Genomic DNA, 26661 nt, shown 5'->3' with positions numbered 1-26661 from the left:
TCAGTGCATTACAGCATTTAAGTGCTGCAAACATTGATAATGACTGTACAGAGGCAGAGGGATGCACCCAGGTTCTTCGATGGCTCCCTCCATATGCTTATGGATTGACAAGATGTCCCCAAGAGACCCAGATTGCAGGTTGCACATTGCAGAGGAGGTTACCAGCAAGGATGTGGTCAGGATCCCATTAGATCAGGAACCGTTAGTACAAAGCAACACCCACCTTCATCCTGCTGTGCCTCTCATCACATCTCCATCACTCTGCCCGCCCTATCCTACTCCTGCACATCCTTACTCACACCAACTTACCTTGCACCTCCACGCATCCCTCTCTCTCTATCTACATTATCACATCCCCATGTCACTCACCACCCCTCACACTCGCCCTTATCCTAGTGCAATCATATATGGCTTGGTCATTGTAGGAATGCTTTCTGGTGTTGGTGTGGGGTGGTGCCAATGGTGCATCATAGAAATATAGAAACTAGGTGCAGGAGTAGGCCATTCGGCCCTTCAAGCCTGCACCACCATTCAATAAGATCATGGCTGATCATTCACCTCAGTACCCCTTTCCTGCTTTCTCTCCATACCCCTTGATCCCTTTAGCCATAAGGGCCATATCTAATGCCCCCTTGAATATATCCAAAGAACTGGCATCAACAGCTCTCTGTGGTAGGGAATTCCACAGATTAACAACTCTCTGAGTGAAGAAGTTTCTCCTCATCTCAGCCCTAAATGGCTTAGCCCTTATCCTTAGACTATGTTCCCTGGCAGCCAGGCTGTACAGCATAAAATTAACTAAATCTGGCCATGATGAGGCCATCCCTGACCTCTCTGGCAGCAATATGCTCGGGTGCTGATGCCCTGTGTAACATTAGATGGTTGTGGAGAAGGTTGGTGTTGTTGTCGGTGTGCTTGGTGTTGCTGGTGTTGGGGCTCATCGTGGTCCAATTGTAAGGACCAAGGTGAGACAGTATAAATGGCACCCATGTTGATGGTATAGATGGCAGGTGAAGTACAGATGACAGAAGCGTTCTGTCAGTGGTGAGAGCGTTCTTCCAATGAGGTGCCACTGGATGGAGACTTTGCTGAAAGTACTTGCAGCCTCCAGAATTTGCGCTGGAAATGGATTGAGCAACAGCCTGAGGAAAGTGATCATCTGTTAGTGGGAGCTTTTAATGTCCATCTGATGGCCACTGAACTCCAGCCTCAAGATGTCACACATGTTTCCCGAGCTGCATGAATCCTCTAGCCATGCAGGAAAATTTTAAAAGTAAATGAAAAAAGGCTCTTAACTGCATGTAAACTACCTGATAATCATCTCAGTGCTGGTCAGGTTGGCTCCACGTGCCTGGGGGAAAGGCGTTTGGGAGCAAGGAACCTGCTGCCAAAAATAATAACTTTCCCACCCGACCCACCACTGAAGGTGCCTGCTACCACCCCAGAGAAGTCCGGACAATTAGTCTACAACACACCCAGACATTAGGTGAGGAAAACCCCCAGTACTCGAGAGCTTTTGGAATCATAGTTGGAGGAAAGCCAATTTCAGTGGGTTGAGAATAGTAAATTGGAATCAAAGATTGAAAGGCAAAACTGTAATCAAACAAAGGGCTGCCTTTAAAGAGGAGATAGTTTGGGTATAGTCGAGGTACATTCCCTCAAGGGTGCAAGGTGGACCACCCTGGATGATGAAAGAGATAGAAAGATGAAGCAGAAAAAGGAGGTGTATGACAGATGTCAGGTTGAGAATCCATGAGAACCAGGCTGAATATAAAGGGGTAGAAATGTACCTCCACCCGAAACGGGGCGCCCCTTCCGACTTTTTCTCCACTGCATGGGTTGGGGGGGAGCTGCCATTGATATTGGGCACTGGGACGATTTTTTTGCTCGGGGTGGATGTAGTCGCAGCTATGAGGCCTTGCATTGGCCCGGCCGCCCCGATCACTCATCGGCACCGCGCTAATGACGTCAGTGCAATAAAAATAAAATGGCGTCGCTGGCAGTGCCACCGCCACTTTAAGGGCGGCACGACCAACAAGGACCAACTAGGAGTGCACTGCGGCGCTCCCACGGGGCAATTCCGCAAAAGGGAAGCAGTCACCGCCGGTTGGTGCATGCTGCAGTGGGAAAGTGGGCAGAGTGGTTCCCTACACCGCTCCACCCCCGCTGAAGGGCAATTTGCAAAATGGCGGCCCCTCCGCAGAGGGTCGGTGACCGTTCTGCGCCATCCTGTGGCCGCTGCTTTCGATAAGGTGCCACATAAAAGGTTACTGCACAAGATAAAAGTTCACGGGGTTGGGGGTAATATATTAGCATGGATAGAGGATTGGCTAACTAACAGAGAACAGAGAGTCAGGATAAATGGTTCATTCTCTGGTTGGCAACCAGTAACTAGTGGGGTGCCGCAGGGATCAGTGCTGGGACCCCAACTATTTACAATCTATATTAATAACTTGGATGAAGGGACTGAGTGTAATGTAGTCAAGTTTGCTGATGATACAAAGATGGGTGGGAAAGCAAATTGTGAAGAGGACACAAAAAATCTGCAAAGTGATATAGACAGGCTAAGTGAGTGGGCAAACATTTGGCAGATGGAGTATAATGTGGAAAATGTGAGGTTATCCACTTTGGTAGAAATGATAGAAAAGCAAATTATAACTTAAATGGAGAAAAATTGCAAAGTGCTGCAGTATAGAGAAGGTTCACTGGGTTGATTCTGGAGATGAGGGGGTTGAGTTATGAGGATAGGTTGGGCCTGTACACATTGGAGTTCAGAAGAGTGATCTTATTGAAACCTATAAGATAATGAGGGAGCTCGACAAGGTGGATGCAGAGAGGATATTTCCACTCATAGGGGAAACTAAAACTAGGGGACATAGTCTCAAAATAAGGGGCCGCCCATTTAAAACTGAGATGAGGAGAAATTTCTTAAAGGGTTGTAAATCTGTGGCATTCTCTGCCCGAGAGAGCTGTGGGGGCTGGGTCATTGAATATACTTAAGGCGGAGATAGACAGATTTTTGAGCGATAAGGGAATAAAGGGTTATGGGGAGCGGTAGGATCAGCCATGATCTTATTGAATGGCGGAGCAGGCTCGAGGGGCCAGGTGGCCTACTCCTGCTCCTATTTCTTATGTTCTTATCAGAATGCGCACTGCCGCTCTCCCTCACCTGAAAAAGATACCGACAAATATTCACCTCACAAAATTGTTAATCCGCCACACGGTACCCCTGACAACTTTTTCTGTCGGTGTACCTTATCCGGAGTGTGCGGCCCAGCAGCATGGCGGTCCTTCAAGGGGAGGGCCCATGTATTTATTTTTGCCGGACGACTTCCCAATCACCCGGCAAGATAGTGCCCACAGGTTTGGGCGGGCCATTAACGGGCAGCTTGGCACACCCTCTTCGGTGCCAGGCCACTGACCCGGCCGAAACCCTCCCTGGTGGCCCAGTGGCTGAAGATTTAAACTGATTGATTCTCTCCCCTGTAGCGGAGGGGCGAGAGCGTGGTGATGCACACGCGTTGTGACGTCACCACCACTCCACCGCTGAGTGACAGCGGCAGAGTCCTGGTCCCAACCCGAATTCCGCCCCTCAGCCTGGCCTTTCTGTCGATCTCCCTCCCCCACTTTCACCGACTTCCGGTTGGACTTTGAAACAATTTCAAAGCCAGGTAGGAAATCGTTGGTGCGCCAGTTTTGTGGCGGCTCTGAATTTTGGCCCCAAGAGATGGTGTTACGGGTAATATATTAGCATGCTTAGAGGATTGGCTAACTAACAGAAAACAGGGAGTTGGGTAAATGGGTCAGTTTCAGGTTGGCAAACTTTAACAAATGAGGTGCCACAGGGATCAGTGCTGGGGCCTGAACTATTTACAATCTATATTAATGACCTGGATGAAGGGACCGAGTGTATTGTAGCCAAATTTGCAGCTGATACAAAGTTGTGAGGAGGACATGAACATAAGAAATAGGAGTAGGAGTAGGAGTAGGAGTAGGAGCAGGAGCAGGAGCAGGAGTAGGAGTAGGAGTAGGAGGTAGGAGTAGGAGTAGGAGTAGGAGTAGGAGTAGGAGTAGGAGCAGGAGTAGGAGCAGGAGTAGGAGCAGGAGTAGGAGCAGGAGTAGGAGCAGGAGTAGGAGCAGGAGTAGGAGCAGGAGTAGGAGCAGGAGTAGGAGCAGGAGTAGGAGCAGGAGTAGGAGTAGGAGTAGGAGCAGGAGCAGGAGCAGGAGCAGGAGCAGGAGCAGGAGCAGGAGCAGGAGCAGGAGCAGGAGCAGGAGCAGGCCATTCGGCTCCTCGAGCCTGCTCCACCATTCAATAAGATCATGGCTGATCTGATCCTGGACTCAACTCCACTTCCCCGCCCACTTGCCGTAGCCCTTAACTCCCTTATCGTTCAAAAATCTGTCTATCTTCACCTTAAATACGTTCAGTGACCCAGCCTCCACAGCTCTCTGGGGCAGAGAATTCCAAAGAGTCGCGACCCCCTGAGAGAAGAAATTCCTCCTCATTTCTGTTTTAAATGTGCAACCCCTTATTCTACAAATCTACAAAGGGATAGAGATAGGCTCAGTGAGTGGGAAAAAATTTGTCAGATGTATATAATATGGGAAAATGTGAGGTTATCCACTTTGGTGGGAAGAATAGAAAAGCAAATTATTATTTCAATGGAGAGAGATTACAAAATGCTGCGGTTCAAAGGGACCTTGTGCATGAAACACAAAAAGTTAGTATGCAGGTACAGCAAGTAATTATGAAGGAAAATGGAACATTGGTCTTTATTGCAAAGGGGATGGAGTATAAAAGTAAGGAAGTCTTGCTACAACTGTACAGGACATTGGTAAGACCCCCCCTGGGGGCCAAAATTCAGCCTCTCGCAAAGGTCTCTTACCGCCGGAAAGCAGCGGAATCGAATGGCCGCCACCAGCAAAATTCTGTTTTGGGGTTTTTGCAGCGGGGTTCACTTGCACTTCGCTCCCCCCCCCACTTCCACCGCGGTGTTGTGGGTGCGGCCTTAAAGACATCACTGTTGCCTCTCCGCCCCGGAAGCTATATTCAGTATAAAAAAATCCAAGCTGCTGCCTGACAGTGCCCCCAACAGCTTTTTGTGTCGGAGCACTGTGCCAGCCGGCCGGCTGGCTCGAGACCACTGGCGGAGGTGAATGGGTGTTGTGTGAATTGTCAGGTTTTTTGTTTGCACCAAATCTTTTCGGACTTGTGAAAAGTTTCTCACTCAGTCTGTACTGCACAGGCTTCAAAGCAAGGGTTGAGCCTAAAGACACAATGGGCTCAATGCTAGCAGGGGAAGGCCTTGTGCACATTGTGCGCAGCTGGGAGGCACACAGGAGAAGGCGGCACCATCAGCAATGGGTCCAGAGGCAGCGGGCAAGGGAGGCAGTAGACATGGCTTCCCAACATAGAGAAGGGCCTTCAAATGGCCATGGACCTCAAGGCAAAGAGGTTGGCCAAGAAGGAGGAGGAGCGTCAGGTACACTCAACCTCCACACCTTCTGTCATGTATGTATGCTTGGGGTTACTAGCTACCAGGGGGCGCCATTGTCAGAGTTCATTGGGCTGTACGCACGTGTGTGCGGGCCAGATATATAAAGCAAGCCAACATGTAATGTGGGCACTTTGGGCCCAAATAAAGTTGAGCCAGGTTTGCATCTGAGTGAGTTTACAGTATTCAGTCTATCGAGTTATTACATACATAACATTTGGCGACGAAGTAACTCATGAACCTTTGCATGCAAACTGAGCACCATTGGAATTCTGGAGAGATTCGTGGAGGGAGAGGACTGGTCAGATTTTATCGATTGACTGGACCAGTACTTCGTGGCCAACAAAATGAAGGAAGGTACTGACACAGTTAGGCGCAGGGCAGTCTTCCTCACTGTTTGCGGTCCGAAAATCTATGGACTCATAAAGAATCTCCTCTCACCTGCACGTCCAACGGACAAGAACTATGAGGAATTGTGTGCGCTGATACATGACCATCTCAAACCAAAAGAAGGCATCATCATCTCACATTATCGATTCTACACACATGTTCGTTCTGAGGGCCAGGATGTGTCGGAATTCATCGCCGACCTAAGACGTCTTGCTGGCCATGTAAATTCAAAGACGCATTGGGAGACATGCTGCGAGATTTCTTCGTAATAGGAATCAACCACGAGGTGATCCTCCGGAAGTTGGGGCTGCGGAGATGCTGGATTTGAGCAAGGCCATTGCGATTGCCCAGGCATGCATGACGACGGATGATAATTTAAGGCAGATATTATCGAAGAGTCGGAGCTCCAAAGCAAGTACTGTAAACAAGATTGTGTCGTCGTATGGCAGAACTGCTTATGGCAAGGCCTACTCGACTGCATGTGCGAAACCTGCTCAAAGTCCGCCAACGGGTATGAATCCGATCTCACCCTGTTGGCGTTGTGGGGGCAATCATCGGCATCATCAGTGTCGTTTTACACACTACATCTGTAAAGGCTGTTCGAGGGTAGGGCACCTTCAGCGAATGTGTCCACAACTGAGCAAGCGTGCTGCGACTCACCTGGTGGATGATGATGATCAGTCCAGTGCGGACCTGGATATGCAACCCGAGATACTCGAGGAGGAAGTGTATGGACTTTATTCGTTCCTGAAAAAGAGCCAACCGATAATGGTTAATGTGAAACTAAATGGCGTGCCGATATCAATGGAATTGGACACCGGTTCGAGTCAGTCGATAATGAGCCAAAGGACATTCGACAAGCTGTGGCACACTAAGGCTGTGAAGCCTAAGCTGAGTCCAGTCAATGCCAAGTTGTGTACTTACACCAAAGAACTCATACCGATGATTGGCAGTGTAATAGTCAAGGTGTCGTATGATGGTGTGGTTCATGATTTACCATTATGGACCGTTCCAGGAAATGGTCCAACGCTGTTCAGCAGGAATTGGCTCGAAAAAAATCAAATGGAATTGGAACGATATCAAAGCGTCGTCATCGGTGGATGACACTTTGTGTGCTTAAGTGCTGAGCAAGTTTCCCTCGCTGTTTAAACTGGGCATCGGCAATTTCACGGGAGCCAAGGTGCAGATTTACCTGGACTCAGGTACAAGACCCATCCATCACAAAGCTCGGTCGAATTTAACGAATGGGCCAGTCCCATTGTTCTTGTGTTGAAGAGTGATGGCACTGTCAGAATTTGTGGAGACTACAAGGTTATGATCAACCGACTTTCAAAACAGGATCAGTACCCGTTACCAAAGGTTCATGACCTGTTTGCAATGCTAGCCGGTGGGAAGTCGTTCACTAAACTGAATCTGATGTCGGCCTATATGACACAGGAGCTCGTCGACACGTTGAAGAAACTTACATGCATCAACACTCATAAAGGACTGTTTACAACAGGTGCCCTTTTGGAATTCGCTCAGCTGCAGCCATATTTCAGAGGAACGTGGAGAGTTACTGAAGTCCGTCCCTAGAACCGTCGTGTTCCAAGATGACATCCTGGTCACAGGTCGTGACACTGCCGAACACTTGAACAACCTGGAAGAAGTTCTATATCATCTGGACAAAGTGGGACTCGGGCTGAAACATTCGAAGTGCGTCTTCATGGCACTGGAAGTCGGATTTCTGGGGAGGAAGATTGCTGCTGATGGTATCAGGCCTACGGACTCGAAAACCAATGCCATCAAAAATGCACCCAGGCACCAGAATGTGACAGAGCTGCGTTCGTTGCTTGGTCCACTCAACTACTTCGGTAATTTCTTACCTAGTTTGAGCACCTGATGAGAGCCACTGCACATGCTGCTCAGAAAAGGCGGCAACTGGGTTTGGGGTGTGTCTCAAGCTAGATCTTTCGAGAAAGCTACAAATGTGCTTTGCTCTAACAAGCTGCTGGTACATTATGATCCGTGTAAGCGTCTAGTATTGGCCTGTGATGCTTCGTCATATGGGGTTGGCTGCGTGCTCCAACAAACTAATGAGTCGGGTAAACTACAACCTGTTCCGTTTGCTTCGAAAAGTTTGTCAAAGGCAGAAAGAGCCGACAGCATGGTAGAAAAAGAAGCTTTAGCCTGTGTGTATGGGGTTAAAAAGATGCATCAGTACCTGTTTGGTCTTCCTTTTGAACTCGAAACGGATCACAAGCCACTCATTTCATTGTTTTCAGACAACAAAGGTATCAATACTGATGCATTGTCCCACATCCATAGGTTGGCGCTGACATTGTCTGTGATTATGTTATTTGCCATAGACCTGGCACTGAGAATTGTGCCGATGCATTGAGCCATCTGCCGTTGCCCATACTGGAGGTGGAGATGCCACAACCTGCAGATCTACTGTTAGTTATGGATGCTCTTGAGAGTGAAGGGACCCCTGTCACTGCTCAACAAGTTCAGACCTGGACCAGCCAGGACCCAATTTTATCGGTTGTAAAACATTGTGTCCTTAGCGGTGATTGGTCTGCTACACCTATGGAAATGTGTGATGAGACCAAACCTTACAACCATCGCAAAGACAAACTATCCATTCACTCAGATTGTATACTGTGGGGTAATCGTGTTGTTCTGCCTAAGAAAGGCAGAGAGAAATTTGTGCATGATCTACATAGCACGCATACCGGTATTGTCATGGTGAAAGCCATTGGCAGGTCTCAAATATGTTGGCTTGGAATTGACTCTGATCTGGAATCATGTGTGCATCAGTGCAACACTTACATGCCGCTTAAGCAAAGTACCAGTGGAATCGTCGCTGAGTCTGTGGTCCTGGTATCCAAACCATGGTCCAGGATCCACATCGACTTTGCAGGTCCTTTCCTGTGTAAGATGCTTTTAGTTGTGGTGGATGCATATTCCAAGTGGATAGAGTGTATAATCACGTCATCCAGTACATCCACAGCTACCATTGAGAGCCTTCGTGTCATGTTTGCTACTCATGGTCTGCCTGACATCATTGTGAGCGACAACGGACCTTGCTTCACATGTCTGGAGTTTCAAGAGTTCATGAAACTCAATGGTATTAAACATGTGAGGTAAGCACCGTTCAAACCTGCTTCTAATGGTCAAGCAGAGCGTGCTGTCCAAATCATCAAGCAGAGTATGAAACCTGTAACTCAAGGTTCACTGCAGACTCGCTTGTCCTGCATATTGCTTAGTTACAGGACAAGACCCCACACGCTTACCGGGGTCCCTCCTGCTGAACTATTGATGAAGAGAGGTCTCAAGACCAGACTCTCCCTCATCCATCCTGGCTTGAACGATCATGTTAAATACAGACGTCAAAATCAGCAGTGGTATCATGATCGCCCTGCTGTGCCACGTGACATTTTTGTTAACGATCCTGTGTATGTCCTAAATTATGGTCAAGGTCCCAAATGGATCCCTGGTACTGTTATGGCCAAGTAGGGTAACAGAGTGTTTATTGTTAAGCTCAAGAATGGGAAGACATGCAGGAAACATGTTGATCAGATAAAGCTGTGGCACATGGATGAACTGGAACAATTTGAGCAAGATACAATCAGTGACCAACCAACCTATATTCATTCATCAGAGGACTCCGCTGTCATCAATGAATCTGGACCTTCAATCCCTGACATGGTCATTGCCACTCCCATCAGATCAGCTACCCAGCCCCCAGTCATAACAGACTCAGAACACTCGCCCAAGGCTGGAGTTGAACTGAGACGTTCGACCCGGGAGCGGAAAGCTCCGGACCGTCTTAACTTGTAAAAAGACGGATACTACGATCTTGAAGAGGGATGTTGTCATGTATATACTTGGGGTTACTAGCCATCAGGGGGCGCCACTGCAGGAGGTCATTGGGCTGTAGGCACGTGTGTGCGGGCCAGGTATTTAAAGCAAGCCCCCATATAATGTGGGCACTTTGGGCCAGAATAAAGTTGAGGCAGGTTTGCACTCGAGTGAGTTTACAGTATTCAGTCTATCGAGTTATTACATACATAACACCTTTCACCTCGGGAGGTCGGTGAGTCGGGAGGCCACGGAGTCCGAGAGGTCGGGAGTTTGGAGTCCGAGAGGTTGGGAGGCCACGGAGGCCGGGAGTTCGGAGGTCGGTGAGGTCAGTTGGTGAGTAGCTCTCTTTTCTCTACTTTTTAAGTAGATTTTAAACTAGATAAGGCTAACTAGAGGGATGGCAGCACAGCGCAGCCCCGTGGAGTGCACATCCTGCGGCATGTGGGAAATCTTGGACACTTCGTGCAGCCTAGACAATCGTGTGTGCAGGAGGTGTCTCCAGCTTCAAAAGCTCGAGCTCCGCGTTTCGGAAATGGAGCAGCGGGTGGAGTCAATACGGTGCATCCGCGAGGCTGAGAGCTACATGGCTAGCACGTTTCAGGGGGTGGTCACCCCACAGCTGAAAGGCGTGCAGGTAGAGGGGAAGTGGGTGACCACCAGACGCAGTAAGTGTGCCAGGCAGGTAGAACAGGAGTCCCCTCCCAGTGAGTCCATCTCACTTTCCAACCGATATTCAATTCGGAGTATCGGTGAGGGCGATGGTGCCTCGGGGAGTGCAGCCAGAGCCAATTCCAAGACACCACGGGTGGCTCAGCTGCACAGGGGGAGGGACAAAGAACAAAAGAGCCCTAGAGATAGGGGATTCTATAGTTAGGGGAACAGACAGGTGTTTCTGCGGCTGTAGACCTGACTCCAGAATGGTTTTGTGCCTCCCTGGTGCCAGGGTCAAGGATGTCACAGAGCGGACGCAGGGCATCCTGGAGGGGGGGGGGGAGAGGGTAAACAGCTCGAGGTCGTGGTCCATATCGGGACCATCGACATAGGTAAAATAAGGGATGAGGTCCTACAGGAAGAATTTAGGGAGCTAGGAAGAAAATTAAAGGGTAGGACCTCAAAGGTAGTAATCTCCGGGTTACTCCCGGTGCCACGTATAATGAGTACAAGAATAGAAGGATAGAGAGGATGAACACATGGCTGGAAAATTGGTGCAGGAGGGAGGGCTTTAAATTCTTCAGGCATTGGGACCGCTTCTGGGGGAGATGGGACCTGTACAAACCAGACGGGTTGCACCTCAACAACGCCAGGACCAATATCCTCGCGGGGAGCTTTGCTCGTGCTGTTGGGGAGAGTTTAAATTAGCTTGTCAGGGGGCTGGGAACCGGAGAACGAATTCAAAAGGGAAGGAAGTAAAACAGAAGTTGGATAGCAAGAATCTAGAAAGCGAATCTGTGAGACAGAGGAAACAGGGCTTAGTATGTAGTAAGCAAGGAGATCTTCCTGTACTGAATGGAAAATACTTTAATGCAAGGAGTATAACGAATAAGGCGGATGAGCTAAAAGCACAGGTAGACACTTGGGAGTATGACATTATAGCCATTACAGAAACATGGCTGAAAGAGGGGCAGGTTTGGCAGATTAATATTCCTGGCTACAGGATTTTTAGACAAGATAGAGAGGGGGCTAAAAGGCGGTGGCGGGGTTGTGATATTAATTAAAGAAACTATTACAGCGGTGAGGGGGAATGATATGTTAGAGGGATCATCAAATAAAAACATAGAAAATAGGTGCAGGAGTAGGCCATTCGGCCCTTCGAGCCTGCACCACCATTCAATATTAAGGATGTCATAGCAGTGCATTTGGAAAGAGGTGACATGATAGGTCCAAGTCAGCATGGATTTGTGAAAGGGAAATCATGCTTGACAAATCTTCTGGAATTTTTTGAGGATGTTTCCAGTAGAGTGGATAAGGGAGAACCAGTTGATGTGGTATATTTGGACTTTCAGAAGGCGTTCGACAAGGTCCCACACAAGAGATTGATGTGCAAAGTTAGAGCACATGGGATTGGGGGTAGTGTACTGACATGGATTGAGAACTGGTTGTCAGACAGGAAGCAAAGAGTAGGAGTAAATGGGTACTTTTCAGAATGGCAGGCAGTGACTAGTGGGGTACCGCAAGGTTCTGTGCTGGGGCCCCAGCTGTTTACACTGTACATTAATGATTTAGATGAGGGGATTAAATGTAGTATCTCCAAATTTGCGGATGACACTAAGTTGGGTGGCAGTGTGAGCTGCGAGGAGGATGCTGTGAGGCTGCAGAGCGACTTGGATAGGTTAGGTGAGTGGGCAAATGCAAGGCAGATGAAGTATAATGTGGATAAATGTGAGGTTATCCACTTTGGTGGTAAAAACAGAGAGACAGACTATTATCTGAATGGTGACAGATTAGGAAAAGGGGAGGTGCAAAGAGACCTGGGTGTCATGGTTCATCAGTCATTGAAGGTTGGCATGCAGGTGCAGCAGGCGGTTAAGAAAGCAAATGGCATGTTGGCCTTCATAGCAAGGGGATTTGAGTACAGGGGCAGGGAGGTGTTGCTACAGTTGTACAGGGCATTGGTGAGGCCACACCTGGAGTATTGTGTACAGTTTTGGTCTCCTAACCTGAGGAAGGACATTCTTGCTATTGAGGGAGTGCAGCGAAGGTTCACCAGACTGATTCCCAGGATGGTGGGACTGACCTATCAAGAAAGACTGGATCAACTGGGCTTGTATTCACTGGAGTTCAGAAGAATGAGAGGGGACCTCATAGAAACATTTAAAATTCTGACGGGGTTAGACAGGTTAGATGCAGGAAGAATGTTCCCAATGTTGGGGAAGTCCAGAACCAGAGGTCACAGTCTAAGGATAAGGGGTAAGCCATTTAGGACCGAGATGCGGAGGAACTTCTTCACCCAGAGAGTGGTGAACCTGTGGAATTCTCTAACACAGAAAGTTGTTGAGGCCAATTCACTAAATATATTCAAAAAGGAGTTAGATGAAGTCCTTACTACTAGGGGGATCAAGGGGTATGGCGAGAAAGCAGGAATGGGGTACTGAAGTTGAATGTTCAGCCATGAACTCATTGAATGGCGGTGCAGGCTAGAAGGGCCGAATGGCCTACTCCTGCACCTATTTTCTATGTTTCTAATAAGATCATGGCTGATCATTCACCTCAGTACCTCTTTCCTGCTTTCTCTTCATACCCCTTGATCCCTTTAGCCATAAGGGTCATATCTAATTCCCTCTTGAATATATCCAATGAACTGGCATCAACGACTCTCTGCGGTAGGGAATTCCACAGGTTAACAACTCTCTTAATGAAGAAATTTCTCCTCATCTCAGCCCTAAATGGCCTATCCCTTATCCTTAGACTGTGACCCCCTGGTTCTGGATTTTCCCAGCATCGGGAACAATCTACCCGCATCTAATCTGTCCTGTCCCGTCAGAATCTTGTATGTTTCTATGAGATCCCCTCTCATCCTTCTAAACTCCAGTGTATAAAGGCCCAGTTGATCCAGTCTCTCCTCATATGTCAGTCCTGTCATCCCGAGAATCAGTCTGGTGAACCTTCGCTGTACTCCCTCAATAGCAAGAACATCCTTCCTCAGATTAGGAGACCAAAACTGAACACACTATTCCAGGTGAGGCCTCACCAAGGCCCTGTACAACTGCAGTAAGACCTCCCTGCTCTTATACTCAAAACCCCTAGCTATGAAGGCCAACATACCATTTGCCTTCTTTACCGCCTGCTGTATCTGTGTGTCAACCTTCAATGACTGATGAACCATGACACCCAGGTCTCGTTGCACCTCCCCTTTTCTTAATCTGCCACCATTCAGCTAATATTCTGTCTTCGCGTTTTTGCCCCCAAAGTGGATAACCTCACATTTATCCACATTATATTGCATCTGCCATGCATTTGCCCACTCACCTAACCTGTCCAAGTCACCCTATAGCCTCTTAGCGTCCTCCTCACAGCTCACACCGCCACCCAGTTTAGTGTTATCTGCAAACTTGGAGATATTGCACTCAATTCCTTCATCCAAATCATTGATGCATATTGTAAAGAACTGGGGTCCCAGCACTGAGCCCTGTGGCATCCCACTGGTCACTGCCTGCCATTCTGAAAAGGACCCGTTTATCCTGACTCTCTGCTTCCTGTCTGCCAACCAGTTCTCTATCCATGTCAGTACATTACCCCCAATACCATGTGCTTTGATTTTGCACACCAATCTCTTGTGTGGGACCTTGTCAAAAGCCTTCTGAAAGTCCAAATACACCACATCCACTGATTCTCCCTTGTCCACTCTACTAATTCCAGAAGGTTTGTCAAGCTTGATTTCCCCTTCATAAATCCATGCTGACTTGGACCGATCCTGTCACTGCTTTCCAAATGCGCTGCTATTTCATCCTTAATAATTGATTCCAACATTTTCCCCACCACTGATGTCAGGCTAACCAGTCTATAATTACCCACTTTCTCTCTCCCTCCCTTTTTAAAAAGTGGTGTTACATTAGCTACCCTCCAATGCATAGGAATTGATCCTGAGTTGATAGACTGTTGGAAAATGATCACCAATGCATCCACTATTTCTAGGCCCACTTCCTTAAGTACTCTGGGATACAGACTATCTGGCCCCGGGGATTTATCGGCCTGCAATCGTATAAATTTCCTTAACACAATTTCCCGCCTAAGACGGATATCCTTTAGTTCCTCCTTCTCACTAGACTCTCGGTCCCCGAGTACTTTCGGAAGGTTATTTGTGTCTTCCTTCGTGAAGACAGAACCAAAGTATTTGTTCAATTGATCTGCCATTTCCTAGTTCCCCATTATAAATTCATCTGAATCCGACTGCAAGGGACCTACGTTTGTCTTCACTAATCTTTTTCTCTTCACATATCTATAGAAGCTTTTGCAGTCAGTTTTTATGTTCCCCACAAGCTTCTTCTCGTACTCTATTTTCCCCCTCTTAATTAAACCCTTTGTCCTCCTCTGCTGAATTCTAAATGAGGCCATATGGGTCGAATTAAAAAATAAAAAAGGGGCGATCATACTGCTGGGAGTATATTATAGACCCCCAAACATGGGAGGGAGATAGAGGAGAAAATATGTAGGCAAATTGCCGTGAAGTCTAAAAACCATAGGGTCGTAATAGTAGGGGATTTTAACTATCCAAATATTGATTGGGACAAATATAGTGTGAAGGGTATAGAGGATGCGGAATTATTGAAATGCTTTCAAGAGAACTTTTTTAGTCAGTATGTAGCAAGCCCAACACGAGAGGGGGCGGTCTTGGATTTAGTTTTGGGGAATGAAGCTGGGCAGGTGGAAGGGATATTGGGGGGGAGCATTTGGGTGCCAGTGACCATAATTCAGTCAGATTCAAGTTGGTTATGGATAAGGACAAGAATAGGCCTGGAATAAAAGTTCCGAATTGGGGAAAGGCTAATTTTGCTAAGTTAAGGAGTGATTTGGCCATTGTGGACTGGAAACAGCTACTTGTGGGTAAATCAGTGTCGGAACAGTGGGAGGCATTCAAGGAGGAGATCCGGAAGGCTCAGGCCAAACATGTGCCCATAAAGCAAAAGGCTGGGAAAAATAATTCTAGAACCCTCTGGATGTCTAAGGATTTACAGGGGAGGATCAAGAAAAAAAGAGACGCTTATGTCATATACCAACGGCTAAATTCTATAGAATCTTTAGAGCAATATAGAAAGTTAAGAGGCAAAATTAAAAAGGATATTAGGAATGCTAAGAGAGCACAAGAAATTCTTGGCTAGTAAAATTAAGGAAAACCCTAAGATGTTCTATAAATATATTAAGAGTTAGAGGGTAACTAAGGAAAGGGTAGAGCCGATTAGTGACCATGAGGGTAATCTTTGTGAGGAGGTGGAAGATGTTGATAAGGTTCTTAACGAATACTGTGCATTTGTTTTCACAAAGGAAAGAGGTAATGCAGATACTGTTATCGAGGAGGAGTGTGATATTCTGGATGAAATAAATATAGTGAGAGAGGAATTATTAAGGGGTTTAGCAGCTTTGAAAGTAGATAAGTCCCTAGGCCCGGATGAAATGCATCCCAGGCTGTTGAGCGAAGTAAAAGAGGAAACAGCAGAGGCCTTGACCATCATTTTCCAGTCCTCTTTGGATCTGGGCATGGTGCCGGAGGATTGGAGGACTTCTAATGTAGTACCCTTGTTTGAGAAGGGAGAAAGAGATAGGCCGAATAATTACAGGCCTGTCAGCCTAACCTCAGTGGTGAGAAAATCATTGGAAAAAATCCTGAAAGATAGGATAAATCGTCATTTGGAAAGGCAAAGATTAATTAGGGACAGTCAGCGTGGATTTGTTCAGGGAAGATCGTGTTTGACTGACCTGATTGACCCTCCTGGTTACCTCCTCCAAAATTTCAATGAGGGTAGTGCGTACGATGTAGTATATATGGACTTTAGCAAAGCTTTTGATAAGGTCCCACATGGTAGACTGGTCTTGAAGGTTAAAGCTCATGGGATCCAGGGCAAAGTGTCAAGTTGGATCCAAAATTGGTTTGGAGGTAGGAAGCAAAGGGTAATGGTTGATGGATGTTTTTGTGACTGGAAGGATGTTTCCAGTGGGGTTCTGCAGGGCGCAGTGCACGAAGGCAACACTGAGGTGTCGGGGGGCATCCAGCTGAGACTGCATGAGAGCAGCCACAGTTTCAAAGCCAGCAGACATGACAGCAGTTGGACGCTCTGTGGCCTGTTGCCCAGGGCCGCAGTCATCCTCTCCAATCCCGCATCGATTTGCTCGTCCCCTCGCGCCTGTGCTGTAATGGCAGCTGCCACATCACCCATGAGTTGCGGCATCACAGTTGGATCTGCGTGGTCTCTCTGGGAGTCCACCATGGCCTGCACACTGGCAATGATGGGCTCCATGATGTGTGCAGAGCTGTCGACAATGCGGGAGGCAGACTCCTCCATGCTCCCGGCAGCCTGTCCGACAGCTTGCCACTGCCCCCAGCATCTGGGAATGTATGGCCTCCACCCTTCTTTCATAACCCCAACATCGATAGGCTCGTCTGAGCCCTCCTCAGCAGAACTCCCGGAGAGATGGCACCCGAGGTTCCCTAGGCCCATCACCCTGCTGCAGCCCGCTAGGCCCCAGTGCTGACCCCTCTGCTATCTGTACTAGATCCGATCGCATACTCCCAGTATCAGAGCTGGCGCGTGTGACTGTAGGAAGCAGTGACGTTCCCCTCTTCCTCTGCCGCATCTAATATATCGCCAACATAGAGGGAGTGGGATCCAGGGTCTCATCCTGGCTCGAGCCCCCATGGTCTCAGGATCACTGTGGCTGACACTGCCCTCAAGGCTCTCCTCCAGGCCTCGCCTCTCACTGTCGAGGTCATCCTCTCCCTGGCCTCGGCTGCCACTGGCCTCAAGGCTGTCGTCCTGCCTTGTCCTTCCACTCGTACCAGCACTAGGATCCTCGCCTTGTCTCTCACGGCCTCTCACCTGCAAGCATAAATGACACAAGGGCTGCCGTGAGGGGGAGGTAGGGAGTTGACGCATGGAGGCTGCAACTAGCAGACTTTCAGACTTTCAGAAGGAAACGCACAGTAAGCGCTGGTGCTTTCAGGGTGCGAAGGCCTTCACTTACCCATGCTGCCCAAAGCGGGATCGGCAGTACCCCGGAGGCCACAGGGAAGGCAGCATGTCTGCCCCATATCGCCTGGATCCTCTCTTCCAGTGGTGTTAGGGTTTGAAGCTCAGCCTCGCTACCAACAGTCCTTCTTTGCTCCATACGGCCCAACCTTGGCCTGCAAAACAAGGAATACTTGCTGAGTAGAAGTCTCATGGTGCATCAGAAATGTGTGACAAGTGTGTCCCTGACATGCAGCTGTAGCTGTGACATGAAAGGGAGCCTCCATTGCGTCAACACACACACCCTTAACAATGAAATGCTGTTTCAGTGACTATACAGTGAAGGTGGCGAAGGATGAAGGAGAGGCGAGCGGATGGAAGGTCGGCAGTTGGTGGAACAGGTACTCACTGTCATCAAACAAATGATGCGTTCATCCTTTTTCTGCATTAGGTGGTGGTGCGATCATGAATGGAGGTCCCTGAGACCCCCACAGCTTCCTCTCTCCGTACATTTGTGAAGACTTCCCGACCTGGTCTCCCTGCATCGGGACGCAAGACTCGCCTCCTTCCCTCCACAGCCTGCATCAGTGTCTCCAGCTCCGCGTCAGAAAAATGGCTTGCCCTCCTCACAACAGTTCCAGCAACCATGTCCTCCGCTCAATCGCCTTCACTGTTCAAGGCCTAGCTGGGCCTGGCCTTTAAGAATGCTAGGGATCAGCTGGCTCATTAGACGCAGATCACCAGAAGGTGAATTTCGCGGTCCAAACGACGCTCCCCTCTCCTCCCCTCCCGCACTGCTGCAGACTGCTGATTCCAGCCACAAATTACCGCTGGCTGACAGTTTTTTCCCAAAATCATTGAATTTCAATCCAATGGTCGCCGCAACCATTTACGGCAACCAAGAAACAATAGGTGCACCAGGTTTTGGGCGGACCCACATTTCTACTATCGAGAGTACTGCGTACAATTTAGTTCTCCTTATTTAAGGAGGAATATACTTGTATTGGAGGCAGTTCAGAGAAGGTTCACTAAGTTGATTCCTGGGATGAAAGGGTTGTCTTATGAGGAAAGGTTGGGCCTATACTCATTGGAGTTTAGGAGAATGAGAGGTGATTTTATTGAAACATATAAGACCCTGAGGGGGGCTTGACAGGGTAGATGCAGAGAGGATGTTTCCCCTCGTGGGGGAATCCAGAACTAAGGGGCATAGTTTCAGAATCAGGGGTCGCTCATTTAAGACAGATGAGGAAGAATTTCTTCTCTGAGGGTCATTAATCTATGGAATTCTCTACCCCAGAGAGCTGTGGAAGCTGGGTCATTGAATATATTCAAGACTGAGATCGACAGATTCTTGAACTATAGAGGAGTCCAGGGTTGTGGGGAACAGGCAGGAAAATGGATTTGCGGCTAAGATCAGATCAGCCATGATCTTATTGAATGGTGGAGCGGGCTCGAGGGGGTGTATGGCCTACTCCTGCTCCTATTTTTTACTTTATGTTCAAATCATTGAAGGTGGCAGGGCAGGTTGAGAAAGCGGTTAAAAAAGCTTACGTGATCCTGGGCTTCACAAGTAGAGACAGAGTACAAAAGCACGGAAGCTATGCTGAACCTTTATAAAACACTGGTTCAGCCTCATCTGGAGTATTGTGTCCAATTCTGGGAAGGATGTGAAGTGTCCTATATTCAACTACATTGTAACCCATGTATAAGCTGACCTAAGTTGTATACCATGAGAACACTGACCACAAGGGGGTGAACTTGTGGGAGACACTCCTAACCTGGACTTTTCGGTACAAAAGGGGAAGCTCCACCCACCGTCTGTCTCTTGAGGTCTTGGTAATAAAAGTAACTGTTCACAGAGTGACCTTCTCTCAAGTATGGGCCTCGTGTGCATTTATACTGTATATTGGCGACGAGAAACTGGGATTTAAACCATGCGAGCATGGCCACTAGCAGCACAGACGAGAGTATTGTGTTGGTGATGATTGGGACGACTTTATTGAGAGACTACAGCAAAGTTTTGTCACTAAGGAATGGTTGGGACAGGATTCGGCCGACAAACGCAGGGCTCATCTAACGGTTTGTGGATCCAGAGCGTACTCCCTGATGAAGGACCTTCTAGCGCCAGAGAAGCCGGCGGACAAGACGTTCGAAGAGCTTACTAAGTTGATCGGGGAACACCTTAAACCGGCGAGCAGCATGCACATGGCGAGACACCGGTTTTACACGCACTGGCGGCGAGAAGGGCAAAGCGTTCCAGACTTCGTGGCAGATCTCCGGTGACTGGCGAACCTATGTAAGTTCCTAGATGCATGCAGAGCGGAGATGCTGCGAGACTTTTTTATTGAGGGCATCGGGCACGCTGGGGTTTTCAGGAAACTGATTGAGACCAAAGACTTGACCTTGGAAGCGGTGGCTATGATAGCCCAGATATTTATCTCAGGGGAGGAAGAGACCAGAATGATTTATGGCAAAAATCTTGGCTCAAATGCGGCAAACAACCAGGGAGTCAACATTGTTAACGCGGCACACAGTTCTCTAGGCAGACAAGGACAATCGGACATGCCCCAGCATGCAGTCGAACCCAAAGAGGGAATTCAACAGAAACAATGGCTAGCTGAACGGCGATTCATGCCATCGCAATGGACAATGCGGCCAGTAATGGGGCCATCAATACTTGTTAATGGTGCGCTTAAGGACAGTTACAGAAACAGTCAGAGACGCTCGACTGGTAATGGACCTTTTGTTTCCAACAACGGGGCCTCCAGCTCATGCTGGAGGTGTGGAGGCAAACACCCAGCCGGAGCTTGCAGGTATCAGCAATATACCTGCAGAAACTGCAACGTCACTTGGCGCGTATGTGCAGGAAGCCTGCAGCCAGGTTGATGTACGAGGAGGACGGGCCCGATGTAAGCCCTACGAGGCCACTTATGTTAGCCGCCTATGATTATACAATTCGGCACAGACTGGGCACTGAAAACTGCGCCAATGCACTCAGCAGGCTCCCACTAGCCACCACCAAGGAGGCAGCTGAGCATGATGCTGAGATGGTCATGGCTGTTGAAGCTTTCGAAAGCGAAGGCTCACCTGTGACAGCCCGTCAGATTAAAGTCTGGACAAATAGAGATCCGCTACTGTCTTGAGTTAAGAAATGTGTCCTGAATGGGGACTGGGCAGCCACGTATGGGGCATGCCCTGAGGAGTTTAAACCGTTTCATAGGCGCAAGGATGAACTCTCGATTCAGGCCGTTGGCCTACTCTGGGGAAACCGAGTAGTCATGCCCCAGAAGGGCAGAGAGGTGTTTATCAGAAAACTTCACAATGAGCACCCGGGCATTGTCATCATGAAGGCAATTGCCAAGTCACACGTTTGATGGCCAGGGATAGATGCAGACCTGGAACTTTGTGTTCGCAGGTGCAACACGTGTGCTCAGCTGGGCAACGCACCCAGGGAAGCCTACCTTAGCCCCTGGTCCTGGCCCGCCCAGCTATGGTCACGCATCCATGTGGACTACGCAGGTCCTTTCATGGGGAAAAATGTTTTTGGTTGTAGTAGACGCCTACTCCAAATGATTGAGTGTGCCATTTTAAATTCAAGCACATCCTCTGCCATGGTAGAAAGTATACAGGTAATGTTCGCCGCCCATGGTCTACCGGATGTCCTGATCAGCGACAATGGCCCGTGCTTCATAAGCACTGAATTCCAGCACTTCATGGCAGGCAATGGAATCAACCATGTCAGAATGGCACTGTTCAAGCCGGCCTCAAACGGCCAGGTGGAACGAGCAGTGCAGATAATCAAACGGGGGATGCTCAGAATCCAAGGGAGTTCCCTACAAAGCCGCTTATCACACCTCCTGTTGGCCAATAGATCCCGACCACACTCGCTCACAGGGGTTCCACCCGCAGAGCTGCTAATGAAAAGGACGCTCAAAACCAGGTTATCCCTTATACACCCCACCATGAAAGAAATTGTTGAGAGCAGGCATCAATCACAATGTGACTACCATGACAGGAATGCGAGGGTGCGATGTATTGATGTCCATGACCCTGTTTTTGTCCTTAATTACGCTGCAGGGCCTAAATGGCTCGCATGCACTGTGATTGCCAAAGAGGGGAATAGGGTTTTGGTAGTTAAACTTAACCAATGGACAAATATGCCGCAAACACGTGGATCAAACTAAAAGGAGGTTCAGCAACCTCATAGAAGAAGCAGAGGAAGAACACGACGTAGAGTTTACTCCACCACAGGTGACTGAACACCGGAACCAAAGGGAGGAGAGCCCAGTCACTGTGGGCAGTCCGGACAGGCCTGAGGCATCGCAAACAGCAGACACTCAGGCCAGTGCCCAACAACCGGAGCCCCAACTCAGGCGCTCTACAAGAGAGCGTAAACCACCAGAGAGACTCAACCTGTGATCCCAATAAGACTTTGGGGGGGAGGTGATGTCATGTATTCAACTGTCATTGTAACGCATGTATAACCTGACCTAAGTTGTACACCTTGAGAACACTGACCACAAGGGGGCGAACTTGTGGGAGACACTCCTAACCTGGACTTTCCAGTATAAAAGGGGAAGCTCCACCCACCGTCTGGTTCTTGAGGTCTAATAAAGGTAACTGGTCACAGAGTGATCTTTTCTCAAGTATGGGCCTCATGTGCATTTATACTGTATAGTAAGGGCATATTATGAAGGCCTTAGAGAGGGTGCAGAAAAGATTTACAAGAATGGTTCCAGGGATGAGGTACTTCAGTTACGTGGATAGACCGGAGAAGCTGGGGTTGTTCTCCTTGGAGTAGTGAAGATTGAGAGGAGATTTGATCGAGGTGTTCAAAATCATGAGGGGTCTAGACAGATTAGGTAAAGAGATACTGTTCCCATTGGCGGAAGGGTTGAGAACCATAGGATACCGTTTAAGGTGATTGGCAGAAGAACCAAAGGCAACACGAGGAAAAACATGTTTACGCAGCGAGTGGTTAGGATCTGGAATGCACGGCCTGAGAGGGTCGTGGAGGCAGACTCAATCGTGGCTTTCAAAAGGGAGTTGGATAAGTACCTAAGGAAAAAAAATTGCCGGGCTGTAGGGGAAGGGCGGGGGAGTGGGACTGGCTGAGGTGTTCTTGCAGAGAGCCGGCGCGTGCTCGACGGGCCGAATGGCTGCCTTCGGTGCTGTAACCGTTCACCTGATCTCAAGCACGCTATATTTACCATGTCATGGCTCAAATTGCTCATATACTGTATCCTAAAATGTCATTTTCTGAAAGAAATCTATCTCATTAGCATTTGAATACTAACTGTTTCCACCACCTCTTCAGGGAGTTTGTTCCATAGATTGGCCACTCACTCACTGAACTATTGTTTCCGCAGACTAGTTTTGAAATTATCCCCCGTCAAGTGCAGGTCGTGTCCTCTGGTCCTACTGTTCTGGACAAGGTGAAATAACTTGCCATGGTCTTCATTATCTAAACCCATTAGCATCCTAAATACAACATTCATATCACCTCTCAACCTTCTGTTTAGCAATGGGAACATGACCAGTTTATGTAATTGCTCCTCATAATCCAGTCTCCATCCTGTAAATCATTCTGGTTGCTCTCTTCTGTATCTTTCAGTAGCTGCAATATCCTGTTTTTACTGCCGCAACCAGAACTGTACGCAGTACTCTGTGCAATCACACCAAAGATTTATAAAGTGGCTTATAAAGATTTACTTCACTATTTTGGCTCAATTTTTACTGGTTAATACATCCCAAAATCTGGTTTGTTTTACTCACTGCCACGGAGCATTGTTGTGATAGCATTAGGGGCCAAAATTGCCCTTTCCAATCAGGCCTCTGGCTGCCAGAAAGTGGGGGCCACGGGGCTGCCGACTCTCCGTGGAGGGGCCACCATGTTATAAATTGCCGTACCTCCGGAGCGGTGTCCGGGACCGTTCCGCCTGTTTTTCCGCTGCGGCATGACACGCCGACCCTTTACCGACTAGCAGGGATCCCCTCTCGAAATTGGCCTTTACCCGAAATTGCCCCGTGGGAGGGGCCCACCGCTGGCCCAGTGCCCTCTCCGGGAAACAGCGGCACGGTCCCACCGCTGGCCCGGTGCACTCTCCGGGAAACGGCGGCACGGCCCCACCGCTGGCCCGGTGCTCTCTCCGGGAAACGGCGGCACGGCCCCACCGCTGGCCCGGTGCCCTCTCCGGGAAACGGCGGCACGGCCCCACCGCTGGCCCGGTGCTCTCTCCGGGAAACGGCGGCACGGCCCCACCGCTGGCCCGGTGCACTCTCCGGGAAACGGTGGCATGGCTACCCTTAAAGGGGCAGGCGCACTGCGCGGTCGCCATGTTATTTTATTTTTGTCTGGCCAACAGGCAGCCTGGCACCCCGGCTCTCCCTCTTGGGTGCCAGGCCGCTGGCCCGGCCAAAACCCGCCCTCTTGGCCCTAATTAATATATCTGCAGAGTTCGCAGCGGCCCTCCCCTTTAACTGAAGGGGAGTGGGGTGACACGCCAGCACGGTGACGTCTTCAGCGCGGTGCTGATGACTGACAGCAGCGGGCACTCTGCCCCGCCTCCACTTCCGTCCTGCTAGTGACGGACACTGTGCTCCCATTTCCGCCCCCACCGAGGAGCTGAGTTTCGCTGGGTAGGCCGCCACAATGGATGCGACGGCCAGAACACTTTAGAAATGGTAGGTGTGCTCCATCTCCGTCAGTCAGGATCCCCAGATCGATCTCAATTTTTATGCACATTATTTTATTTCCATTTACATAATAGTCACTTCCTGGATTTTTGTCCCCATGTGAAGCACTTTGTATTTCTCTACATTGAATTTCATCTTTCACTTGTCTGCCCAATTCCCGAGTATATTTAAATCCACCTATAGCTTATCCTGTTCAGCTTTGCACTCTACCACTTTCATTGGCTTTGAATTATTTGCAAATTTAGCCACTGCGTTTGAGAGTCCTACTCCAGATAGTTTATAAGGATATTAAACAAGAGGTCCCATAACAGATTTGGGCTATTTGCTCATAGTGAGGGTAAACCCCTGCATGGATTGGTTGGGCTGAATGGCCTGTTTCTGTGTGATAACTTCTATGTGCTTCTATATTAGGTCCAATTCTGGAGAAAGGCTTGCCAATATGGTGATAGTAGGGTTGAGGCATAAAGGGATCAGCCTGTTGGGATAAATTGGCCTTTTCCTGTTCTAAAAATGTTTCTGTTCTTTGTCCTTATTTCATAAATCATTCCTATGCACTGGAACTGATTGCAATCAGTTTGTTTAGGAGTAAATTGTAATTCTTATTTACAGATATATTTTCAGTTGTTTAATGTACTTCATGGTAGATAATTGGGATAATAATCAGTTACTGGAGAACTTGATGTTTCTTTCTTTTGTTTTTGAAGCATTGAGAAGTCGCTCTGGACGATCAATCATTAACGGTAACTGGGCTATCGATCGACCTGGTAAATACGAGGGAGGAGGAACCATGTTCACATACAAGCGACCGAATGAAATTAGTAGCACTGCAGGAGAATCCTTACTGGCTGCGGGACCAACAAATGAAGTCTTGGATGTCTTCGTGAGTTTTGTTTCTTTTCTTCCAACTGTTGGCTGTTTATCTCATTATTTCTCCTTCTATCTCACCAATGGCAGCGAGATGAGTTAATATTGCAGAGTACAAGTAAAATACATAAATCCCTCCTATACTGACAGTTATTCCTATTGAATAATCATTTCATTTTGCTGGAAATATGACTGAAGTGAACAGCAGAATGACAGGAAACTTCTCGGAGAATTTTAGCACGGGGGGTTAAATCTGGGAAAGATGGGAGCCGGCTCCCACATTACACTCCAGTGCGTTAGGCTGCAATCCCCTCGAGAGAGAGAGAGGCGGGTTGCCAATTAACATACATTAATCACTCAATTCATCATCATAGGCAGTCCCTCGAGTCGAGGATGACTTGCTTCCATGCCAAAAAGCTCACAGGTGTTTCAATGAAGGACCTAATATTCCAGATCCCGAACTACATCCTGAAGGGTGGAAGATAGAAACATAGAAAATAGGTGCAGGAGTAGGCCATTCAGCCCTTCTAGCCTGCACCACCATTCAATGAGTTCATGGCTGAACATGCAACTTCAGTACCCCATTCCTGCTTTCTCGCCATACCCCTTGATCCCCCGAGTAGTAAGGACTTCATCTAACTCCCTTTTGAATATATTTAGTGAATTGGCCTCAACTACTTTCTGTGGTAGAGAATTCCACAGGTTCACCACTCTCTGGGTGAAGAAGTTTCTCCTCATCTCGGTCCTAAATGGCTTACCCCTTATCCTTAGACTGTGACCCCTGGTTCTGGACTTCCCCAACATTGGGAGCATTCTTCCTGCATCTAACCTGTCTAAACCCGTCAGAATTTTAAACGTTTCTATGAGGTCCCCTCTCATTCTTCTGAACTCCAGTGAATACAAGCCCAGTTGATTCAGTCTTTCCTGATAGGTCAGTCCCACCATCCCGGGAATCAGTCTGGTGAATCTTCGCTGCACTCCCTCAATAGCAAGAATGTCCTTCCTCAAGTTAGGAGATCAAAACTGTACACACTACTCCAGGTGTGGCCTCACCAAGGCCCTGTACAACTGTAGCAACACCTCCCTGCCCCTGTACTCAAATCCCCTTGCTATGAAGGCTAACATGCCATTTGCTTTCTTAACCGCCTGCTGTACCTGCATGCCAACCTTCAATGACTGATGTACCATGACACCCAGGTCTCGTTGCACCTCCCCTTTTCCTAATCTGTCACCATTCAGATAATAGTCTGTCTCTCTGTTTTTACCACCAAAGTGGATAACCTCACATTTATCCACATTGTACTTCATCTGCCATGCATTTGCCCACTCACCTAACCTATCCAAGTCACTCTGCAGCCTCATAGCATCCTCCTTGCAGCTCACACTGCCACCCAACTTAGTGTCATCCGCAAATTTGGAGATACTACATTTAATCCCCTCGTCTAAATCATTAATGTACAATGTAAACAGCTGGGGCCCCAGCACAGAACCTTGCGGTACCCCACTAGTCACTGCCTGCCATTCTGAAAAGTACCCATTTACTCCTACTCTTTGCTTCCTGTCTGACAACCAGTTCTCAATCCACGTCAGCACACTACCCCCAATCCCATGTGCTTTAACTTTGCACATTAATCTCTTGTGTGGGACCTTGTCGAAAGCCTTCTGAAAGTCCAAATATACCACATCAACTGGTTCTCCCTTGTCCACTTTAC

General features: G+C 48.4%; 1 protein-coding gene across 3 annotated transcripts in view; it reads left to right on the top strand.

The window, feature by feature from the left end:
• The window catches only part of LOC139234017 (thrombospondin type-1 domain-containing protein 4-like), a 343337-nt gene that overhangs the window by 209982 nt on the left and 106694 nt on the right, over positions 1 to 26661 (top strand). For all 3 annotated transcript variants that reach the window (XM_070864853.1, XM_070864851.1, XM_070864852.1), the window contains one exon: positions 24790 to 24965. In XM_070864853.1, coding sequence (XP_070720954.1) covers positions 24790 to 24965 — 176 coding nt within the window. The remainder of the gene's footprint in view (positions 1 to 24789; positions 24966 to 26661) is intronic.

This window comes from Pristiophorus japonicus, chromosome 21 (assembly GCF_044704955.1).
Source record: "Pristiophorus japonicus isolate sPriJap1 chromosome 21, sPriJap1.hap1, whole genome shotgun sequence".
Taxonomy (NCBI): Eukaryota; Metazoa; Chordata; class Chondrichthyes; family Pristiophoridae; genus Pristiophorus; species Pristiophorus japonicus.
The sequence above is the reverse complement of the archived record's forward strand: the minus strand, read 5'-3'. Positions and strand labels throughout refer to the sequence as shown.